General features: G+C 42.1%; 1 protein-coding gene across 2 annotated transcripts in view; it reads left to right on the forward strand.

The window, feature by feature from the left end:
- Positions 1–213: 213 nt before the first annotated feature.
- LOC139447240 (arrestin red cell-like) overlaps positions 214–22,257 on the forward strand; it is a 106,551-nt gene continuing 84,507 nt past the window's right edge. For both annotated transcript variants that reach the window (XM_071228500.1, XM_071228501.1), the window contains exon 1: positions 214–834. In XM_071228500.1, coding sequence (XP_071084601.1) covers positions 761–834 — 74 coding nt within the window. In that variant the 5' untranslated portion in view covers positions 214–760. The remainder of the gene's footprint in view (positions 835–22,257) is intronic.

Consider the following 22,257-nt stretch of genomic DNA (forward strand, 5'->3'; position numbering starts at 1 on the left):
GTTTAATTCTAAAGAATGTGTAAGTAACCCAGTTTATAAAATGAACTTTAAAGTGAAAGGGAATCCCATTATTGGTTCGCCCAGGTGCGCGAGACAAACCAAAATAGGTTGGGGGAATCCCGACAGCTCGTGGAGCACGCTTGCGAGGAAACCCCTTGACGTCATTCAGATTGTATGGAGGTCAGTCACATGACCTCGCTATTAACAACAGAACCATCGCACGAGCTAGTGTATTATGACATTGTCGCTGACATAATTTAGCCTTAGTGGTCGGTGTTAAGAAGTGCATCCCTTGATCCGGGTGATTAGACACAGATATTATTTTTAGTCGTCTGTAATCGCAGCGAAACGGAAAGAGCAAGAGTGCTATCGCCCTACACACTGACAGAATTTTTGGCGAGCTAAATTGAGCTCAACCCGATCCGCCATGACATCGACTATGGTGCTGGCTTGTCGTTGTGCGATATAAACACGCCGTTTTTTGTGTCTGTTTACTTGAATTTCGTAAATACCACTTACATTTGGATTTGTATATTCTATGGAGGTAGCGGTGCTGTGTGCGTGCAAATATAACGTCGGCAAGCGATAGATTTTCTTGGATAATTTGCATCACCATTTGTGCTGAAGATCGGCCATTCCGGGAGCGACAGAATTTCTCATTTGACATAATTGAGCTTTTAGCCAGGTCTTACGTGCCGGCACCCTGTTGAGGAGTGAGTTCAACTACTGTGGGAGCAGGAAGATTTTATAATATCTTTAGATGGCATCAAACGCAGGACAGAATGGGCCCATGGAGTCCTCCACCGACGACCCTCAGAAAAAACAAGGAACACGGTAAGAAATTGATCTTGACAAATTCTGAGCAATTCCAACCCTGCTATCCAACAAATACTAAATGTGCCAGTTTCAACGTGTAATTTGGATGTGCAGTGTGAGACAATGTTGTCTCGCTAGTCCCCGGAACGTGTGTGTGGATGGCCACCTCGTTCAGCTTCATCATAATGTTATTCGCCGTCTCTGATGTCAATACACGATACATTATTCCATTCCTAACCTGCTACTGTATCATCAACTGTTCAGTGTGTGTCGTCGATTTAGCGCAGATGTGCTGTTGTATGTGTCGTTGCTGTTGTTTTGATTGTACTTCTGTAACACACTTGATTTCATGATTACAACAAATATATATATGTTGTTGGTGATGCAGCCGATAGAACGTGTTGACAGGTGGTGCAGCCTCCGTGATGGTTACAACTAGATATTGTAGACAATGCTGTGTGAGCGTTATCACTTCATATATACCAGGAATGTATACCTTTGTTAAACTCTTTGCAGAATAATTAGTGTTATCACACATTCAGTACTGAATTAGATTATAATGAGACAATGTGCACATTTGAAAATTTCAACAGCTCTTTCAGCACCGAGTGTCATTTTTTCCATATTACTGTTAAATGATTTGTGTCTGATTTATTTTAAGGAAAATAAGTTGCAAGATTTGTTTCATTTCATGAAAACTATGACAACCGAGCATAGACATTATTGGAGTAATTAATAGTTCACCAGCACCAGTATTACCCAACTTTCATCACCAATGATGTGTGTTTACTTGATTTGAGACCCGTGAAGATCCAGGGTAAAATAGGTCTTCAGCAACCCATGCTTGCCGTAAAAGCCGACTATGCTTGTCGTAAGAGGTGACTTACGGGATCGGGTGGTCAGGCTCACTGACTCGGTTGATGCATGTCGTTAATCCCAATTGCGTGGATTAATGCTCATGATATTAATCACTGGATTGTCTTGTCCAGACTCGATTACATACAGGTCGCAGTCATATAGCTGGAATATTGCTAAGTCCGGTGTTAAACAGCAAACAAACAAACATGATTTGAATACAAGTTATGCTCTGTCACAGTCTGTGTCATGGGAATGTTTTGGAGCAGTGGGTTAAAGGTGTTATATACAGATAGCCGTGCCCTTCTGATGTGATTATGATATGATAGTTATCAGCAGCCGCTGATGAAGCCATGCAGATCTCTGTGTTGTGTTTGTTTCCAGTGATATGTATATAATAAATGGGTACATATAGTCAAATATTCTGAAAATATCTTTTCGGCAAAGATTGGTCTATCATCAAACAGACGTTTCCTTGTTGGACCTCGTTCTTCTAGAGACTTTATTGCTTGATAATCTTTCGGGGGAGGGAGGACCTTTACTTATGTTTTACCATGGTTTAGATATGCACTGAGTAAACATAATTATTTACCGGGGGGGATGAAACACCACACCAACCTCCCACACATAGGCAGTGGACATTTTGACTTGTTACCATGGAACCCAATACATAGATTAACATCTAGTTTTTGAAATGAACATATCTTACAGAAAAAAATGTTGTTAAATTATCTTAATTATAAATATAATAAAAAGGTGACCAGAGACTCTCTATTTTCAGATACTGCATTAATCTAGACTTGCCAAACATTATAGACTTGCATGGGCTGTATTGGATATATTTGTATCAGGATCTGTATGACAAACTACCCCATACAGCACAGTGGTGGATCCTGGATTTTAAAAACAGGAGTTCCACTTGGGCCATTTGTAACTTTAGTGGGGGGAGGAAGGGGGGGGAGAGAAGGGGGAGTTCCACCCAAAAGCCTACCCCCAAAATCACAATCACATTATGTATTCCATTCTTAATTTTACTTCAACAACCAAGTTAACATGTTATAATCATGGTAGACAATTTGCATTCAAAATATCATCAGATGTAAAAAAGGGACGTTGCCACCCCCAGAACTCCCCTCTGGATCCGCCAGTGCGGTGTTTGAAATCAGCATCATCATTCAGCATCATCATCATTATCATTCTGTATGGATGTAGGCCATTGGCCGAAACAGCATCAGTTACCATGGTTACAATGCAGCCAACTATCTAGCGGTCTTTAAATTACATGCACACACTTTTGTTTCTTTATTGCATTGCATAGAATACAAACATTGCCAAATGTCTAACAATATCAATATTTGACTGAAACTCCAGGAGTTATTGTCTAAACCTGTGCGTTCAACCTTCAAGATTGAGGAAGTCCCTCGATTAGACATGTTAGACTAATACAGCAGTGGAAAACCAACATGTCCAGGGTCCCCCTTAATTTGTTATCCTTGTACCCTGGTGATCAGGTCGTCGACCCTCAGCTGGGTTACAAATTGGGTGAGCAATCAGCACTCAATTACCGTAAATACACTAGCAAGGCACTTTGAACATTTACATGGGGTGGAGCGAGAGTGGGCATAATATGTGTTATTATGTACATTTACAGTCCCTTCATTATATCTAATGTCTGTTATTACCACTCATTTGTTGTTATCAAGTAGTATGTGTTATGTCTGTTATATCCCATGTAGGGCTGGTCGGGTAGCCTTGTGGTTAAAGTGTTCGCTCGTCACGCCGAAGACCCAGGTTCGATTCCCGACATGGGTGCAATGTGTGAAGCCCATTTCTGGTGTCCCCCACCGTGATATTGATGGAATATTGCTAAAAGCAGCGTAAGACCATACTCACTCACTCACTATATTCCCTGTTGTCTGTTGACAGTGGTAGATGTTATTGTATTGGCTTTCAGAAAGGATTTAAGATATGCATGAAAAAACATTCACAAACATGTTCTGTTTCACAGCATGTACATCCTGGTCCGTAAATTGATGTCCTGCCTATTGACCCAACTGTGGTGTCGGAATATTGCCGGCTGTGGCGTATAACGACATTCACTCCCCCACCAGTATATTTCCCATTCAGTGGACATATTACTTTAGCCTCCATACACTCGGTGCATCCTCAAATGCTAATGTCATTACCCCGGTCAATGGATCAGTTGGTGTGTCTCCCAGATCCTGGAGAATAAATTAAGAAATGAATCCAGCTCAAGTCTAGAATGATTTGGCAAGTCTAGATGGCCTCCTGAAAGTAAGCAATGTTCTGGGCTCCATTTGGATTTTATTTTGTGGATATATATTTTTAAGCGAGATAACTTTATTTCTGGGACTAAATGTTCGTCTGTGGATAAGCATGCACTCGGTTTTCATTCTCAGCTCCCTGGGGAGTATAGAACCTGAGATGCCTTGTCTGATGCTGGAAGGTTAACACTGATTATAGCCCTACCCAGTACCCAGTTTCTGAGGGTGAACAGAGGCAGCCATATTTTGAACAAAGTCACTTGCCTAGGAAGACATCACATGTGATTAAGTGTGGGGCGGACCAAAGCCCTAGAAACTCTCAGGAGTCAGGATGCAGAACACAGGCCCCTATCCTGCGACTAGCACTGCTCCACCTTACCTGATTTGTGACCTGTTATAAAAAGGATGGTAGGATAGCTCAGTGGTTAGGGTGCTTGCTATTCACACCTAGGTACATCATGTACAGTATATAAATCCTATACTCAGTTTCCATTCTAGGGCATTAACACTGACAGCTTTTATCACGACCATTGTCGGAAAAATCTCCGTTAATTGAAACTGTTGGAATTGGTTTATGGTAATTACAGTTTTTTCCTGGTAGTTATACGAGATAATAATAACCAGTCTGAAATGGGCATGATGATTCTGGATAAGTTGGATTATCCCCCTTGTTAGTGTCCCTGATTGTCTGAGCCGGGCCGGTTGGATGCTGAGATTGTTGCCATCTTGTGTGTCATCATGGTGGTCTGTCTGACAGTGACTCCCAAATTATTGTCACCAATTTTCTCTTGGTAGGCCGAGCCAGACCAGGAAATCTGAAGTGTAGCATTTTTTAGACATCATAAATGTTAGTGTAGTCTTGAGCAGGAATTAATAGTCTGTCTCAAACACTCTGAACCATATTATTTCCCTTCCAACCAGTCTCTATTGCAGTGCTGTAGTCTTCAATGTTACAAGTCTAGATTTTCCACAAGAAACTGCCATCTCCCAAGGACTACTTTTCGGAGTCTAAGCGTTGGTCTAACATATAATGTACTCACCCAGTTTCAACCTTCACCTGGTGACTAAGGTTCTCTTCCTTCAATTTCTGAGGGCACGGGTGGCCCAGTCGTCCAAGGCGCCGCTATTCGCTGTGCAGAGTTGCGTCCCTTGAGCACGCCAGAAACCTATGATTGGCTGTTCGAATCCCGGTTCGCCCTGATTATGTTTCTAGGTTTGTCAGCACCATACCCGTGCTCGTGGATTTCACCGAAGTGGTAAACGTCCGAGACCTGCATCACTTCGGGCTTTCCTCCCACATTAAGCTGACATGCAGTGATATAACATGAATACTGTTAGAAGCGATGTTAAAAACCTAACTCACTCACTCACTCACTCACTCACTCACTCACTTAAGCCAAGTAAGAACTGTATGCCTGTATTTTGTGCAGTGTTACATGCAGAGGTTGACTGATCGCTAGAATCGGTGGTAACTTGAGGCGTTCCATGATGTGTTCAACAACCCATGCTTGCTGTAACATGCGACTATTCTTGTCATAAGAGGCGACTAACAGGATTGAGTGGTCAGGTTCATGGACTCGGTTGATGCATGTCATCATAATCCAGTTGGGTAGATCAAACATCTAACCCTGCATCATTTCGGGCTTTTCTCCTACATTAAGCTGACACACTGTGATATTACTGGAACAATGTTCAAAGTAGCATTAAACCTCACTCACTCACACACCTACCCACTCACTCACTCACTCACACACCTACCCACTCACTCACACACACACCTCACTCACTCACTCACTCACTCACTCACTCCAGCCAAGTAAGAACTGTATGCCTGTGTTTAGTGCAGTGTATTACATGCAGAGGTCATCTGATAGCTAGAATCTGTCGTAACTTGAGGCATTTCATGATGTGTGCTAGCGAGTGACCATGAAAGTTTTCCTGTTAACCCGAGTCTTATCATGATCAGTTTCATACAAATAAAAAACAATACACGGAGCATGTTGAGTGGAACACTATTTTTTAGGATAGCTCTGATTGAAAATGACTCTTATCAAGTTTTTGTAGAGAACACTTTCATCATGTTGATTGCCAATAACACTTTTCTTGAGGATGACATCTATATCCTGTGTTGCCTGTAGACGATGGTAGATGTTTTTGTAGCGGCTCTCAGAATGGACTTAAAATTTTCCTGTTAAACTGAGTCTTATCACGATCAGTTTAAAAAAATATAAAGGATTCCGGTGAGCATGTTGAGGGTAACGCTTTTGTTGAGGATAACATTTTTGGCAAGGATAACAGCAATCTCATTAAAATCAGATCTTATTTCTCGTTATGGCTAAACAAAGATCTGAGGACATCCCATTACGAGTCACGTCAGAACGACCTTTCAAGTTTCATCTGACCAGTCAAAGCGTTGCTTACCAGATCATGAAAGTGACAGTTGGAATGTGTTTTCTAATCATGCAACCTCGAAAACGTTAAAAGATTCCGTCAAAATTATCGTCTATCTCTCACTTCCGTGGGATATACATTTGAACGGAGGAGGCGTTGAACAGTACGTGGGAAGCACTGCCATACAATCGCAACCATATATTAGACATTCTGGAATGTTCGTTTTTTCAGGTTTCAAAATTTTAATCGAGAACTGTGTTAACATTTTTTTCAAGTGTAGTCTGAAATGGAAGTTGCCAGGTTGAAAAGCTCGAGAAAGCTGCTTTCTAATTGGCTAATGTCGACTTCTTGTTAGTCATTTCAGTGGATGGCAAAAGTCCGCGAAAGGTTGTTCTGACGTGATTTTAATGAGATCAAGGACACCAGTAACATGTTTGCTTAGAACACTTTATTAATGATTACATTTATTTTAGGGTAACAGTAACCCCTTTTGTTCAGGATGATGAGGATATTAGATTTACCGTATTCAACGTATTAAGCGCCCCGCTCTAATAAGCGCCCACAGCAATATTTGCTAATATATTGGCTAGTGAACAATCCCAATTAGCATATTTCCGATTGATCAATGTGCAAAAGACTTATTTATTTGTATATAATACGCACTCGTGTGTTATATGCACACTTAATTAAGGGCAATTAAATTGTGGAAAAATATATCTGTCATGTATGATACACACAGACTTTTCTTTTGTATCATTACAGGCTGTAAGCATAAAACACGAAATTAACGATCTTTCATCTCTTTCACCAAAATAATATTCTAATAAGAGCCCCCTATTACTCATTTGAGAGCACCCTGGGTGCTTATTACGTCGAACACAGTATTTAGGATAACAGTTTACACTTTGGGAAGGATAACACTTTTGTTGATGATGACAATTACTCTTGTTGTTGATAATACCTAGTGTACATATAGCCTTCACTTGCACACATGTCTGTGACACCATGTTCTTAAATGTTAAGACTCAACGTTCTAGGACTTGAAGCCACAGTTCCCAAGAGGCTTATTACCTTGTTATAGTTTTAAATTAAAAAAAAGAAAAGTCTAAAAAATGCTTCCTTTCCTGTTAATTGTTTGAGCATAGAACCAGTGGAGATAAATGTTTTGGGGCATGGAGAAAGTTGTCTCCAAACTGATTTGTTTTCATTTTCACAAACATGTGACATTTGTTCGGACTTTTTGTCGGGGTAATCTAGCTCGGCAGCTGTCTGTATTAGGAAGAAGAGAAGGACTGAAGAGCTCTGGTTTCTTGGGTTGGATTAAGTTTCAGCTTATTGATTCATGTACATCTGATGATGACGACATGATCATGACAACAGGACTCAGTAGGGAGGGGGCTGCTGACTGCATGTGAAGATCTGGGTTAGAATTGGTCTTCAGCAACCCATGCTTGTCTCCTCCTGTGAAGATCTGGGTTAGAATTGGTCTTCAGCAACCCATGCTTGTCTCCCTGTGAAGATCTGGGTTAGAATTGGTCTTCAGCAACCCATGCTTGTCTCCCTGTGAAGATCTGGGTTAGAATTGGTCTTCAGCAACCCATGCTTGTCTCCTCCGTGCAGATCTGGGTTAGAATTGGTCTTCAGCAACCCATGCTTGTCTCCCTGTGGAGATCTGGGTTAGAATTGGTCTTCAGCAACCCATGCTTGTCTCCCTGTGAAGATCTGGGTTAGAATTGGTCTTCAGCAACCCATGCTTGTCTCCCTGTGAAGATCTGGGTTAGAATTGGTCTTCAGCAACCCATGCTTGTCTCCCTGTGAAGATCTGGGTAAGAATTGGTCTTCAGCAACCCATGCTTGTCTCCCTGTGAAGATCTGGGTAAGAATTGGTCTTCAGCAACCCATGCTTGTCTCCCCCTGTGAAGATCTGGGTTAGAATTGGTCTTCAGCAACCCATGCTTGTCTCCCTGTGAAGATCTGGGTAAGAATTGGTCTTCAGCAACCCATGCTTGTCTCCCTGTGAAGATCCGGGTTAGAATTAGTCTTCAGCAACCCATGCTTGTCTCCCCCTGTGAAGATCTGGGTTAGAATTAGTCTTCAGCAACCCATGCTTGTCTCCCTGTGAAGATCTGGGTAAGAATTGGTCTTCAGCAACCCATGCTTGTCTCCCTGTGAAGATCTGGGTAAGAATTGGTCTTCAGCAACCCATGCTTGTCTCCCTGTGAAGATCTGGGTTAGAATTGGTCTTCAGCAACCCATGCTTGTCTCCCTGTGAAGATCTGGGTTAGAATTGGTCTTCAGCAACCCATGCTTGTCTCCCTGTGAAGATCTGGGTGAGAATTGGTCTTCAGCAATCCATGCTTGTCTCCCTGTGAAGATCTGGGTTAGAATAGGTCTTCAGCAACCCATGCTTGTCTCCTCCGTGCAGATCTGGGTTAGAATAGGTCTTCAGCAACCCATGCTTGTCTCCCTGTGAAGATCTGGGTTAGAATTGGTCTTCTGCAACCCATGCTTGTCTCCCTGTGAAGATCTGGGTTAGAATTGTTCTTCAGCAACCCATGCTTGTCTCCCTGTGACGATCTGGGTTAGAATTGGTCTTCAGCAACCCATGCTTGTCTCCCTGTGAAGATCTGGGTTAGAATTGGTCTTCAGCAACCCATGCTTGTCTCCTCCGTGCAGATCTGGGTTAGAATTGGTCTTCAGCAACCCATGCTTGTCTCCCTGTGAAGATCTGGGTTAGAATTGGTCTTCAGCAACCCATGCTTGTCTCCCTGTGAAGATCTGGGTTAGAATTGGTCTTCAGCAACCCATGCTTGTCTCCTCCCGTGCAGATCTGGGTTAGAATTGGTCTTCAGCAACCCATGCTTGTCTCCTCCCGTGCAGATCTGGGTTAGAATTGGTCTTCAGCAACCCATGTTTGTCTCCCTGTGAAGATCTGGGTTAGAATTGGTCTTCAGCAACCCATGCTTGTCTCCCTGTGAAGATCTGGGTTAGAATTGGTCTTCAGCAACCCATGCTTGTCTCCCTGTGAAGATCTGGGTTAGAATTGGTCTTCAGCAACCCATGCTTGTCTCCCTATGAAGATCTAGGTTAGAATTAGTCTTCAGCAACCCATGCTTGTCTCCCTATGAAGATCTAGGTTAGAATTAGTCCTCAGCAACCCATGCTTGTCTCCCTGTGAAGATCTGGGTTAGAATTGGTCTTCAGCAACCCATGCTTGTCTCCTCCCATGCAGATCTGGATTAGAATTGGTCTTCAGCAACCCATGCTTGTCTCCTCCCGTGCAGATCTGGATTAGAATTGGTCTTCAGCAACCCATGCTTGTCTCCTCCGTGCAGATCTGGGTTAGAATTGGTCTTCAGCAACCCATGCTTGTCTCCTCCCGTGCAGATCTGGGTTAGATTTGGTCTTCAGCAACCCATGCTTGTCTCCCTGTGAAGATCTGGGTTAGAATTGGTCTTCAGCAACCCATGCTTTTCTCCTCCGTGCAGATCTGGGTTAGAGTTGGTCTTCAGCAATCCATGCTTGTCTCCCCCTGTGAAGATCCGGGTTAGATTTGGTCTTCAGCAACCCATGCTTGTCTTCTCCGTGCAGATCTGGGTTAGAATTGGTCTTCAGCAATCCATGCTTGTCTCCTCCGTGCAGATCTAGGTTAGAATTGGTCTTCAGCAATCCATGCTTGTCTCCTCCGTGCAGATCTGGGTTAGAATTGGTCTTCAGCAATCCATGCTTGTCTCCCCCTGTGAAGATCTGGTTTAGAATTGGTCTTCAGCAACCCATGCTTGTCTCCCTGTGAAGATCTGGGTTAGAATTGGTCTTCAGCAACCCATGCTTGTCTCCCTGTGAAGATCTGGGTTAGAATTGGTCTTCAGCAACCCATGCTTGTCTCCCTGTGAAGATCTGGGTTAGAATTGGTCTTCAGCAACCCATGCTTGTCTCCCTATGAAGATCTAGGTTAGAATTAGTCCTCAGCAACCCATGCTTGTCTCCCTGTGAAGATCTGGGTTAGAATTGGTCTTCAGCAACCCATGCTTGTCTCCTCCCGTGCAGATCTGGATTAGAATTGGTCTTCAGCAACCCATGCTTGTCTCCTCCCGTGCAGATCTGGATTAGAATTGGTCTTCAGCAACCCATGCTTGTCTCCTCCGTGCAGATCTGGGTTAGAATTGGTCTTCAGCAACCCATGCTTGTCTCCTCCCGTGCAGATCTGGGTTAGATTTGGTCTTCAGCAACCCATGCTTGTCTCCCTGTGAAGATCTGGGTTAGAATTGGTCTTCAGCAACCCATGCTTTTCTCCTCCGTGCAGATCTGGGTTAGAGTTGGTCTTCAGCAATCCATGCTTGTCTCCCCCTGTGAAGATCCGGGTTAGATTTGGTCTTCAGCAACCCATGCTTGTCTTCTCCGTGCAGATCTGGGTTAGAATTGGTCTTCAGCAATCCATGCTTGTCTCCTCCGTGCAGATCTAGGTTAGAATTGGTCTTCAGCAATCCATGCTTGTCTCCTCCGTGCAGATCTGGGTTAGAATTGGTCTTCAGCAATCCATGCTTGTCTCCCCCTGTGAAGATCTGGGTTAGAATTGGTCTTCAGCAACCCATGCTTGTCTCCTCCATGCAGATCTGGGTTAGAATTGGTCTTCAGCAATCCATGCTTGTCTCCCTGTGAAGATCTGGGTTAGAATTGGTCTTCAGCAACCCATGCTTTTCTCCTCCATGCAGATCTGGGTTAGAATTGGTCTTCAGCAACCCATGCTTGTCTCCCTGTGAAGATCTGGGTTAGAATAGGTCTTCAGCAACCCATGCTTGTCTCCCTGTGAAGATCCGGGTTAGATTTGGTCTTCAGCAACCCATGCTTGTCTCCTCCGTGCAGATCTTGGTGAGAATTGGTATTCAGCAACCCATGCTTGTCTCCCTGTGAAGATCTGGGTTAGAATAGGTCTTCAGCAACCCATGCTTGTCTCCTCCGTGCAGATCTGGGTTAGAATTGGTATTCAGCAACCCATGCTTGTCTCCCTGTGAAGATCTGGTTTAGAATTGGTCTTCAGCAACCCATGCTTTTCTCCTCCATGCAGATCTGGGTTAGAATTGGTCTTCAGCAACCCATGCTTGTCTCCCTGTGAAGATCTGGGTTAGAATTGGTCTTCAGCAACCCATGCTTGTCTCCCTGTGAAGATCCGGGTTAGATTTGGTCTTCAGAAACCCATGCTTGTCTCCTCCGTGCAGATCTGGGTTAGAATTGGTATTCAGCAACCCATGCTTGTCTCCTCCGTGCAGATCTTGGTGAGAATTGGTCTTCAGCAATCCATGCTTGTCTCAATGATGCATGTCATCGTATCCCAATTACATGGATCAATGCTCATGATGTCAATCAATGGATTGTCTTGTCCAGCCTCGATTATTTACAGACCGCCATCATACAGCTGGAATATTGCTGAGTGTGGTGTAAAACAACAAACTAAAAGTATGCCCCCCCCCCCCCTCCCCCCAACAAAATAATAATGGGCTGGTATTATGAGATGATGCATTAAAACGCCTGCAGTCTGACATGTAAATATTATGTAATTAACTGACACAGATGCACCTGTGTGTCGAGTATCTCGTCCTTGGCGCTGGGGCTTAGCCAGGAGGACCTCACTCTGATGTTCCTTAAAACACTCTCTTGGTTTGTTTATTATTCTGTGGTCTGGCAGAGCTAGATTGAAGTGGTTATAAACAAAATAGACCCTAATGGATTTGATTGTAATCATAAGCTCTGAAATTTGAAAAAAAAGTATTCAATAATTAGGCCACACTACTCTGATAGTGCTGTTTCAGCGTATATGTTGTGGTTTATGACATGTGAGAAGGTAGATCTGCTTGGTCAGCAGTTTAGCATGTTTAGTTTTGTGAAATTCTCCATGTTTAGTATTGTGAGTTCACCATGTTTAGTTTTGTTAAATTCTCCATGTTTAGTTTTGTGAAATTCTCCATGTTTAGTTTTGTGAAATTCTCCATGTTTAGTATTGTGAATTCACCATGTTTAGTTTTGTGAAATTCTCCATGTTTAGTTTTGTGAAATTTTCCCATGCTTGCTGTAACAGGCAGCTATGCTTGTCATAAGAGGCGACCAACAGGATTGGGTGGTCAGGTTCATTGACTCAGTCGATGTATGTCATCGTATCCCAATTACGTGGATCAATGCTCATGATGTCCATCACTGGATTGTCTGGTCCAGACTCGATTATATACAGACCGCCGTCTTATAGCTGGAATATTGCTGAGTACAGCGTTAAACAAGAAACAAACTAAAACTATGCCCCCCCCCACACTCAGTCACTGATCCACCACCCCCACACACCCCCACCCCCACACACCCCCGCTTATGAGAACCAGGGCAGTCTGTATACTGGATGTAATGTTGAGAGCTGTGGAATTGAAACCACAGGTCCATGTATTATAGTGTATACATAATGACTTACGAGACAGACTCAAGTACCACGACCGTGTATTTTTGTATACCTTGTTTATAGTGCAACCAGGAAATTGACCATTTCAGTGTGTCATGGGGAAGGTTCCTAAATCAGCCCTCATCACAAACCAGATTTGTGTGGGTTAAGCCGCGGCAGGTTAGACGAGGAAATCAGTGTTTCTGGTCTATCACCTCTGCATGGCCATCGCTGTGATATGCAACCAGTTCCCTGACATGTAGCACAATCAAGCTACCCTTGGTTGCTGGACTAGCCACTCGTTAGCCACCATCAATTACCACTTCAGCACCTTGGAGTGGAACTTGTCATGTTTTGTTGCAGGGAACGAGGGGGCCGGGCGTTACAGAGAAGTTAGCACCACGACATGTTAGTTTAATGCATGTTTAAGCAGGACAAGTTACTCTTACGCTCTTGGAAGGTTGTTGGGATATTTCTGTAGGATGTTTGATCTGGTTTAACAATGTTTTAACCTGCACCATTAACACAAATGTGCTGTTTGTATGATGAGGATGCAAATTAAAATAGATAAGTGCAGCAAAGAGGGTTTGGGGCATCCTGGCACAATCAGACAATTATTATTATTTTAACCTGTTATGACTTGTTTGCACCATTGACATGAATGTGCTGTGTGGATGATGATGATGATGATGATGATGATGATGATGATGATGATGATAAGAGTTTGGGGGATCCTGGCACAACCGGACATCATCATCATCATCATCATCATTATTATTATTATTATTATTATTATTATTATTATTATTATGCTGTTGTTGCTCAGTAATAATGATATTAATAGTTTTGTTGCCCTGATTACAATTATCATTGATATTTTCTTTCATTTACAATATTTACTCTCTGACAATAAGCAGTAAGAGGGAAATAGAAAACTGCCAAAGCATTAAAAAATATTTAAAAACATATTTCTCTTGGGATCTTTGTTTCCAGCTAACAGGATTAAAATATAATCATGGAGCCAAACAAATTGATTAATATCTGTGGTCAGTCAGACATATAAAACATATCATGCTGTCGCTTCATGAAAGGAGTCATTGTCGAGGAGCACATTCAGCCCTGGATATTTGGTGCAACTGTATTTTCTGTGACAAGGTAGTGGTTATCACTGATATACTGGCTCTCTGTCTCCTCATCCTATAGGGGCTTTATCAAGGCTGTTATTGCTCTTGTCACTGCAACAACGTTGAAACAGTGCTACATTGTAACAGTAGTGTTTTCAGTGCTGTGCTTGGTGTTGATTATTGGTTCCATGGTGCTGGCTGTCTCGTCTTGCTGGTCTATAACAGTTTTATATCCCAGTAATTGCTGGCTGTAGCTCCTTGTGTCATAAGATATAGACAGTATCAGATCTTCTCAAAAGGCAATTAGCTCTCCCTGGGTTTTGGACACAACTGACTGTGTGATAAATCTGCATGAGATGAGACTTATAATGGTTGATGTTATGCTATGACTATGTGTCATCGTTTAGTTTTATGTGAATTTTTTTTTCTTTCTTTATATTCTTTTATCCCCCCAATATGTAATGCAGGGGGATATAGTCATCATCTAGTCTGTCTGTCCATCCTTCCGCCCATATTTCGTTTCCGGGGCATTACATGAAAAACGGGAAAGATTTTTCATCCGAACTTGGGACATGTGTTAACCAGGGGCTGAAGTAGTGGCTTTTGCCATTGAGGGCTAGAGGGGTTTGTCATCTTGGGATGACTCTTGTTGTTTATGTGCAACTCAATTTTTGATAGGGATACTATTTTTTCGGTGTTGAACAGTGTTTAATGTCTCTGACCAGAATCTCCTGAAATACATGAAAGTGCTATACTGTTGTAAACCATATCGGTGTATTCAATCGTAACATGGTCGCACTCACTCACTCACTCACCCACCCACCCACTCACTCACTCACTCACTCACAGTATCTAAGGACCACACAAAAATATGATTGATAAGCTTCAATTCATATTTATTACTGAGACACATGGCACATTTGGACTCATTTTATGCAAAGTCCCATTTTGAGACTTATGTTTATCTAATATTGCAATTTTTGGATATAATGTATGATTAATTGAAAGTAGAAATGGAACATCCAGTGTAGAATAGGTCCTCAGCAACCCATGCTTACCGTTAAAGGCGACTATGCTTTTCGTAATAGATGACTAACGGGATCGGTTGGTCAGGCTCGCTGACTTGGTTGATGCATGTCATCATATCCCATTTGCAGACTGTTCGCATATAGCTGGAATATTGCTGAGTGCGATGTTAAACAACAAACAAACAAACAAACAAAAAAATAAAATAAAATAAAATAAAATAAATAAAATAAAATAAAATAAAATAAAATAAAATAAAATAAATAAAATAAAATAAAATAAAATAAAATAAAATAAAATAAAATAAAATAAAATAATAAAATAAAATAAAATAAAATAAAATGTGGAAGGATAGTTGCAAACTTTAGGGTAATAAAAACATGATTTATATAAAAACATTCAGTGTGACCAACTACTTGGATTCTCATCACTAATAAATTGACCTGTGAAGAATAGGTCTTCAGCATCCCATGCTTGCCGTAAAGGGCGACTATGCTTGTCGTAAGATGCGACTAACGGGATTGGGTGGTCAGGCTCGCTGACTTGGTTGAAGCATGTCATCGACCCCAATTGCGTGGATCGATGCTCATGAGATCAATTACTGGATTGTCTGGTCCAGACTCGATTATTTACGGACTGCGTCATATTACAGTGTCTGGCGTTGAACAACAAACAAACAAAACAAGAACAACCATCATCAATCATGCAAAATGATTATCCAAGATGTAATTCACAGGTCCAAATGTAAACATGGAAATAAAAAAGTGATATTGGCGATAGTAGCCGGGCTAAGCATGATTCGCGTAAACAGGTAAAGGAACCATCTATTAAATCCTGTAGTCAACCTAATTGCCATGAGGCAACACAGATAATAACTGAAGGATTTGATCTCTACCTAAAGAGCACATTTATCCTGGTGCCATGCCAACCTTTTTGCTTGTCCTATAAATAAATGACTTACAAATTTCCATCTCCGTAATGAAATTTGCCAAAATGCCAAGATACAGGGCTCCTGTAGCTGTTAGCGTCTCTATCTTGAGCTCTTGTCACAACGAAACTAAATTAACGAGAAAAAGCAAATATGTCAACACACGTGAAGATGTAAAAAGTGGTCCGCTTTGTTGTTGTCACGGCAATGGAATACAATAAGCTTGAAGGAGGCAGGTGAGCAGGTAGTCGAGAAGCAAGTGATGCTGCAGCAATAAGATGGGGAGGAGTATGGAACAGCCATACTGACTTCCTGGTTTTTGACTTTTACAATAATAGCAGCCTTATGTTGATGCCAAGATTACATGATATGTGCATGTTTTGGGCTCATTTGGGGGTATTTTATTTCACTACTTTACAAACTGACGCAATAGATTTTCTGCTGTGTTGGCAATTGTCTCAATTCTGCAGTTTTCATGTTCTGTTATGGAAGGTGGCTTAATGGGTAAGGCGTTCGTTTGTACATCACACCCAAAACCTGGGTTTGATTCTCCATACTGGTACAGTGTGTGATGTAAGTTGTTGAGGACTGCTTCCAATCATGATATTATATTTGTTTTCTAAGAGTGACACCAAAACGTTCTCAATCATTTTAAAGCAACCCATGCTTGCCGTAAAAGTCAACTATGCTTGCTGTAAAAGGCAACTATGCTTGCTGTAAAAGGTGACTATGCTTGCTGTAAAAGGCGACTATGCTTGCTGTAAAAGGCGACTATGCTTTCTGTAAAAGGCGACTATGCTTGCTGTAAAAGGCAACTATGCTTGCTGTAAAAGGCGACTATGCTTGCTGTAAAAGGCGACTTTGCTTGCTGTAAAAGGCGACTATGCTTGCTGTAAAAGGCGACTATGCTTGCTGTAAAAGGCGACTATGCTTGCTGTAAAAGTCATGACAGAGAACACATATAGCTGGAATATTGCTGAGTGCAGTGTTAAACAACAATGTTCGCTCGTCACGCCGAAGACCCAGGTTCGATTCCCGACATGGGTACAATGTGTGAAGCCCATTTCTGGTGTCCCCCGCCGTGATATTGCTGGAATATTGCTAAAAGCGGCGTAAAACCTCTCACTCACTGTTAAACAACAAACAAAACAAAACATTAAATGCTGTTTCAGGTGACTTGTAATTTGCAACTGTTCATGTATTTTCCGAAGTGTGTCACATGACCTCACATCAGTGTGTCAGTTGCAATGAGCCAGCCAGAGCGCCTTTGTGCATTATTCAGTGCAACTGAGTTTTGTATAGGTCATGAGAGATCAGTATAGAGATATATTGGGTAATTACACACGTTGTTGTGCCCTTGTCGTATTGACGTTCATGCATATTTGTATGCAAGCAACCTATGAGTATGTGTTCATAGCTGTGGATTTGCAAAACATGTTTTGTGTATCAATATATTGTGATACAGGTTGGGGAATTGAACCTGGATTTTTGGTGTGGCTAGCAAACACTTTTACCACTAGGCTACCACACAGTCTCTACTGTGATGTAATAAAGCATTCACTTGATGGCTCTCCTGAGTCAGGTTCTAATGTTTCTCTCCCCCCAACACACGACCCCCTTAAGTGTTCCCAGCTAAGGGGACTGCCTCCGTGGTCTAGTGGTAGAGTGTCCCCCCTCGTGGAAGGTTGGGGCCTCGTCATACCAAAAGATGTTGAAAGATGGTACTTGTTTTTACCCTGCCTGGTGCTTGACATTAAGTGTGTCTGACACAGGCATACACACACGCACGCACACAGGCACATGCATGCACTCACACAGGCAAGCAACACGCACACAGGCACACACATACACAGGGGCACAGGCGTGCACACAGGCACAGGCACACGCTCACAGGCACACACAGACACGCACGCACACACACACACAGACACACACACACACACACATATACACACACACACATATACACACAGACACACACACACACACAGGCACAGGCACACACACACATATACACAGACACACACACACAGGCACAGGCACACACACAGGCACTTGCACACACAGAGGCACACACACTCACACTCACACACAGAGGCACACACACTCACACTCACACTCACACACACAGCTAAGGGACAGGCCATGTATGAGTCTGGGATGGCAGATGGGGGAGTGTTGATGTTTGTTTGAGATGGGATATGAATCAGGCCCTGCCTCAACAAAGTTCAGGAACAGAAGAGCTGTTTTGTTTACAACACCTTTTTTAGGACATACAGCAATGCCTACAAAAAATGTGCTTTTGTTGTAAAACCAGAGGCTAATGTTTTCCCAGTACTTTTAGGAATAATTTATTTATATGAAAAATTCCATGATCTCGGCACACCCAAATTCCCAAATTTCAGGCACTGCCATCCTGCCACTCCCCATCCTGTACATCAGCTAGTCAAACCCGACTAATGACCACAATCGCAGACACAAGAGACGCTATAGGCGTCTTGCAGACACTGATGCCTTGATGCTCGCAATGATGGTAGATAGCTAGGGAATTTGGGTAATGTGAATCGTTGCCCTTTTCACAGATGGCTTTCACGTTCTAGTTAAAGGAATTTCAGGATACCTGTAACTTTTTCCAACACAGGAGATTTTGCAATGCTGAGAGAACACAGTTCTACTTTCTGGTTTGGTTTGAAATAGTTTCAGGCCGTTTTCATGTGGAACCCTTCTTCAGAATAGAGTTGGGGAGTTACACAGTCATCGAAGCTGCCACAACTGCTGTGCAGGGTTGCATCCCTTGGGCACGCCAGAAACCGATGATCATGTTCAAATCCCAATTCACCCAGATTATGTTTCTAGGTTTGTCAGCACCATACCCTTGCTCATAGGTTTCTTGAAAGTGTCAAACATCTAACCCTGCATCATTCCTCCTAAATTAAGCTGACGCGCTGTGATACTGGAATACTGTTCAAAGTGGCTTTAAACCAAACTCACTCACTCACTCACTCACTCACTCACTCACTCACTCACTCACTCACTCAGAATAGTGTTGAGAGTGTTCTCTTTGTGATGATAGTGTGGTCATTGTGTTTATCATGGTTATTGTAATCAATATTGTCACCTGTGACATTGTAGCCTTGTCACAGAGCAGGTGCTAGAAGTGTGGCTGATATCACAGGTATGCACCTCAGTAGGTGGCTTTTCATGGTGTCCGCACTGTGTTATGCCCATGAAGATCTGGGTAGAGAATAGGTCTACAGCAACCCCTGCTTGCCGTAAGAGGCGACTAACGGGATCGGGTGTTCAGGCTCGCTGACTTGGTTGATGCATGTCATCGATCCCAACTGTGTGGATCGATGCTCATTAGGCCAGTCACCAGATTGTCTGGTCCAGACTTGATTATTTACAAAATGCCATCATATAGCTGGAATATTGCTGAGTGAGGCATTGAGCAACCAATCAACCAACCCTGCTGTGATATTGCTAACGTTTGTTAAAAAGTGGCTTAAAAATTCACTTTCACAGTACAAAACTGAAAATATTGCCTGACATATGTTTCCATAAGAATATATAATAATGTTTCTTTTCATCCATAAATGATGATGATGGTGATTGTGATGATGATGATGATGATGATGATGATGATGATGATGATGATGATGATGTGACGTCGTGAACTCACGACGTCACACCTGACCATTGTGTTCCTGACAGCTGAGTTGGCTGTGAAAGATATCACTCAGCTGTGAAAAACCTGGAGCTCGTTATCTATTGTGTTACCTGTCCAGCATGCTCGTTAACACCTTCCCTCATTGTTCTCTGCTGGAGTTCATTTGATGACACTTCTGAGAACATGCCTTCAATGATGTCATTAGTACTTGCGTAATTACCTCCACCATCTGGTTACACTGCAGTTAATTTTCTACAAGTTACTACAAGCAATGTATTTCATCCTAGTGCTAATGTTTTTAACATGAACAGACAGACAGACAATAGGCTGTTGACTTGCTCTTGAATCACACACAGAGCAGAGAGTGACTGGCTGGCCCAGATAAACAGTTGTGGCAAAATCAGTGGTTAGGAAAAGTGTATAATGGCAAGGTTAGTTCCATTGTATATGTTTGTGCAGATAATGTCCACGTTGTACAGTTGTAGTAAAATCGCCTCCGTGGTCTAATGGTAGAGCGTCCGCCGGGAGAGCGGAAGGTCCGGGGTTCGATCCCCAGCCGCGTTATACCAAAAGACGTTAAAAGATGGAACTTGTTGTTACCCTGTCTGGCGCTCGGCATTAAGGGGCAAAAACAAGGACTGGTCGGCTCGGAGTCAGTATACTGTGTCTGAGTGGGGTATTCATGTTAAACTGCAGCATGGTATCTCAGTGTGCTAGCACTATAAATCGGCATCAGTCCGGACTAGTACAAGCAGCCACACACACACACATACACGTGCATGCACGTCGCTATATGAGTGCAATAATCTTGGACACGACATTAAACCCCATTTCACCTCACCTTGTAGTAAAATCCAGTGGTTAGGAAAAGTGTATGATGGCATGGTTAGTTCTATTGTACATGTTTGTGCAGATAATGTCCACGTATGTATAGTTGTAGTAAAATCAGTGGTTAGGAAAAGTGTATGATGGCATGGTCAGTTACTTTTGCATCTGTTTGTCAGGATTTATGGAATATTCTCTGATATTCAACAATTGCAGACTAATATTCGTGACCCGTGAAGATCGGGGGTACAACAGGTCTTCAGCAACCCATGCTTGCTGTAAAAGGAGACCATGCTTGTCGTTAAAGGCGACTAACGGGATCGGGTGGTCAGGCTCGCAGACTTGGTTGATGCATATCATCGTAGCTGGAATAATGCTCAGTGTGGTGTTAAACAACAAACAAAACAAAAACAACCATTGTTTGTTCGTTGTGAAAAGGCCTTGAACCTTGTCGTAAAGGCAGCCTTCTAGAAACTGGCCTATACTGAAACTTCTTGAACAATCAAGCCTGTCAACAACAATGTGGCTCTAATTGACTGACTGCCGATGGTGGTCGCTAAATCTGGCCATGACTACTCAACATTTTACGAGTGTTTCAGTCAGTTCCTGCCACCGACAGTCACCACAACTAAACTCCCATGTACAGCAATCTCTGCTGACACATCACACTAGGGATCCATATTTTGACCCAGAATCCTCAGTCACGAATATGTATTACATATTGGACGGTCCTGATTGGATGTACTGTATAGCAATAACAACTAAAAAAGGCTATATTGAGTCATATTTCTATCGCACGAGATGTAATGGGGAAATTATTCGAATCTGTTGACTCTGAAGTAGAATCAGCTTGCCCCTTCACAACCTTTTGATTCTGGAAGTAAAATCAATGGATTCAAGAGATCTCTCTGGCTTAAACCATGACATGGTTGATAGAAAATTTCTCTGTTATTGTGCATGATGACCTACAGTTGGGACCGATTTACTTGCACGTTAATGTTCAGAATGGTTAGTGATTTCCTGTCTTGGAATCCACTGTAACAACAACAGCGTGACGTCATCACAATGGTTTAATAGCATACAAAAGATGCTTCAGATAAATTAAAATGTTTCTATGTATCGAATTTGTACTAAAATCGCATAAAAGCTGTATATTTCTTGATCTAACAGCACAACAAGCAGGACCAACTGTCCCGATGTTTCCCTACAGACTTACGATCCGAATTCACATAAACATGATTTCACATTTTAGATTCAACTTGACAACTTGTCCTCTATTCAAGCCTTTTTTTTACTAATGATGACGACTGACTAAAGGTCCCAAATTTGACATACCGCTGTCTTGTACACCCCATCCAGACCCTCATATTGTGACATGTCCAGTGTTACCAGTAATGACCAGTTTTTACCGTTAAAATTCGGCTTAACTGGTAATTCTGGTAATAAATTGTGTTGTTGAACAAAAGATTGGTGATTATCAGTATAATTTCACTAAAATATATTCATAGTTAGCTTGTCTTTTATCATCAGGGTTTCTTGTTGTAGTGCAAGGAAATAACGTTTTGCTTTGTTTTGAGGTTAAATATCTATTTTTAGAGACAGACCAAAGTGAAATGTTGAAAGGATTAATTTTCATACATTTCATACATTTCATACATTTATTTATTTGTTCAACATGTTCAAAGTTGGGACTGACCATATATTTAGGGGACTTGTAATTTTTAGATGAAAGTTTTGTTCGTCTTAATGATGAGTCTGCTCACATTTTTGAAGAAGTAAAAATGAAATTACTGTTTGTTTGAAAATATATATTTTGTAGATCAACAGTGATTCATATATTTTCATTTTGTTAACAATTTGCTTTCATTTGAAATGAACCTCAAAGCCAAACAATAAATCATTTAAATTCCTGTAGCTTGCCA

This window comes from Haliotis cracherodii, unplaced genomic scaffold (assembly GCF_022045235.1).
Source record: "Haliotis cracherodii isolate W230 unplaced genomic scaffold, xgHalCrac1.p SCAF_7, whole genome shotgun sequence".
Classification (NCBI taxonomy): Eukaryota; Metazoa; Mollusca; class Gastropoda; order Lepetellida; family Haliotidae; genus Haliotis; species Haliotis cracherodii.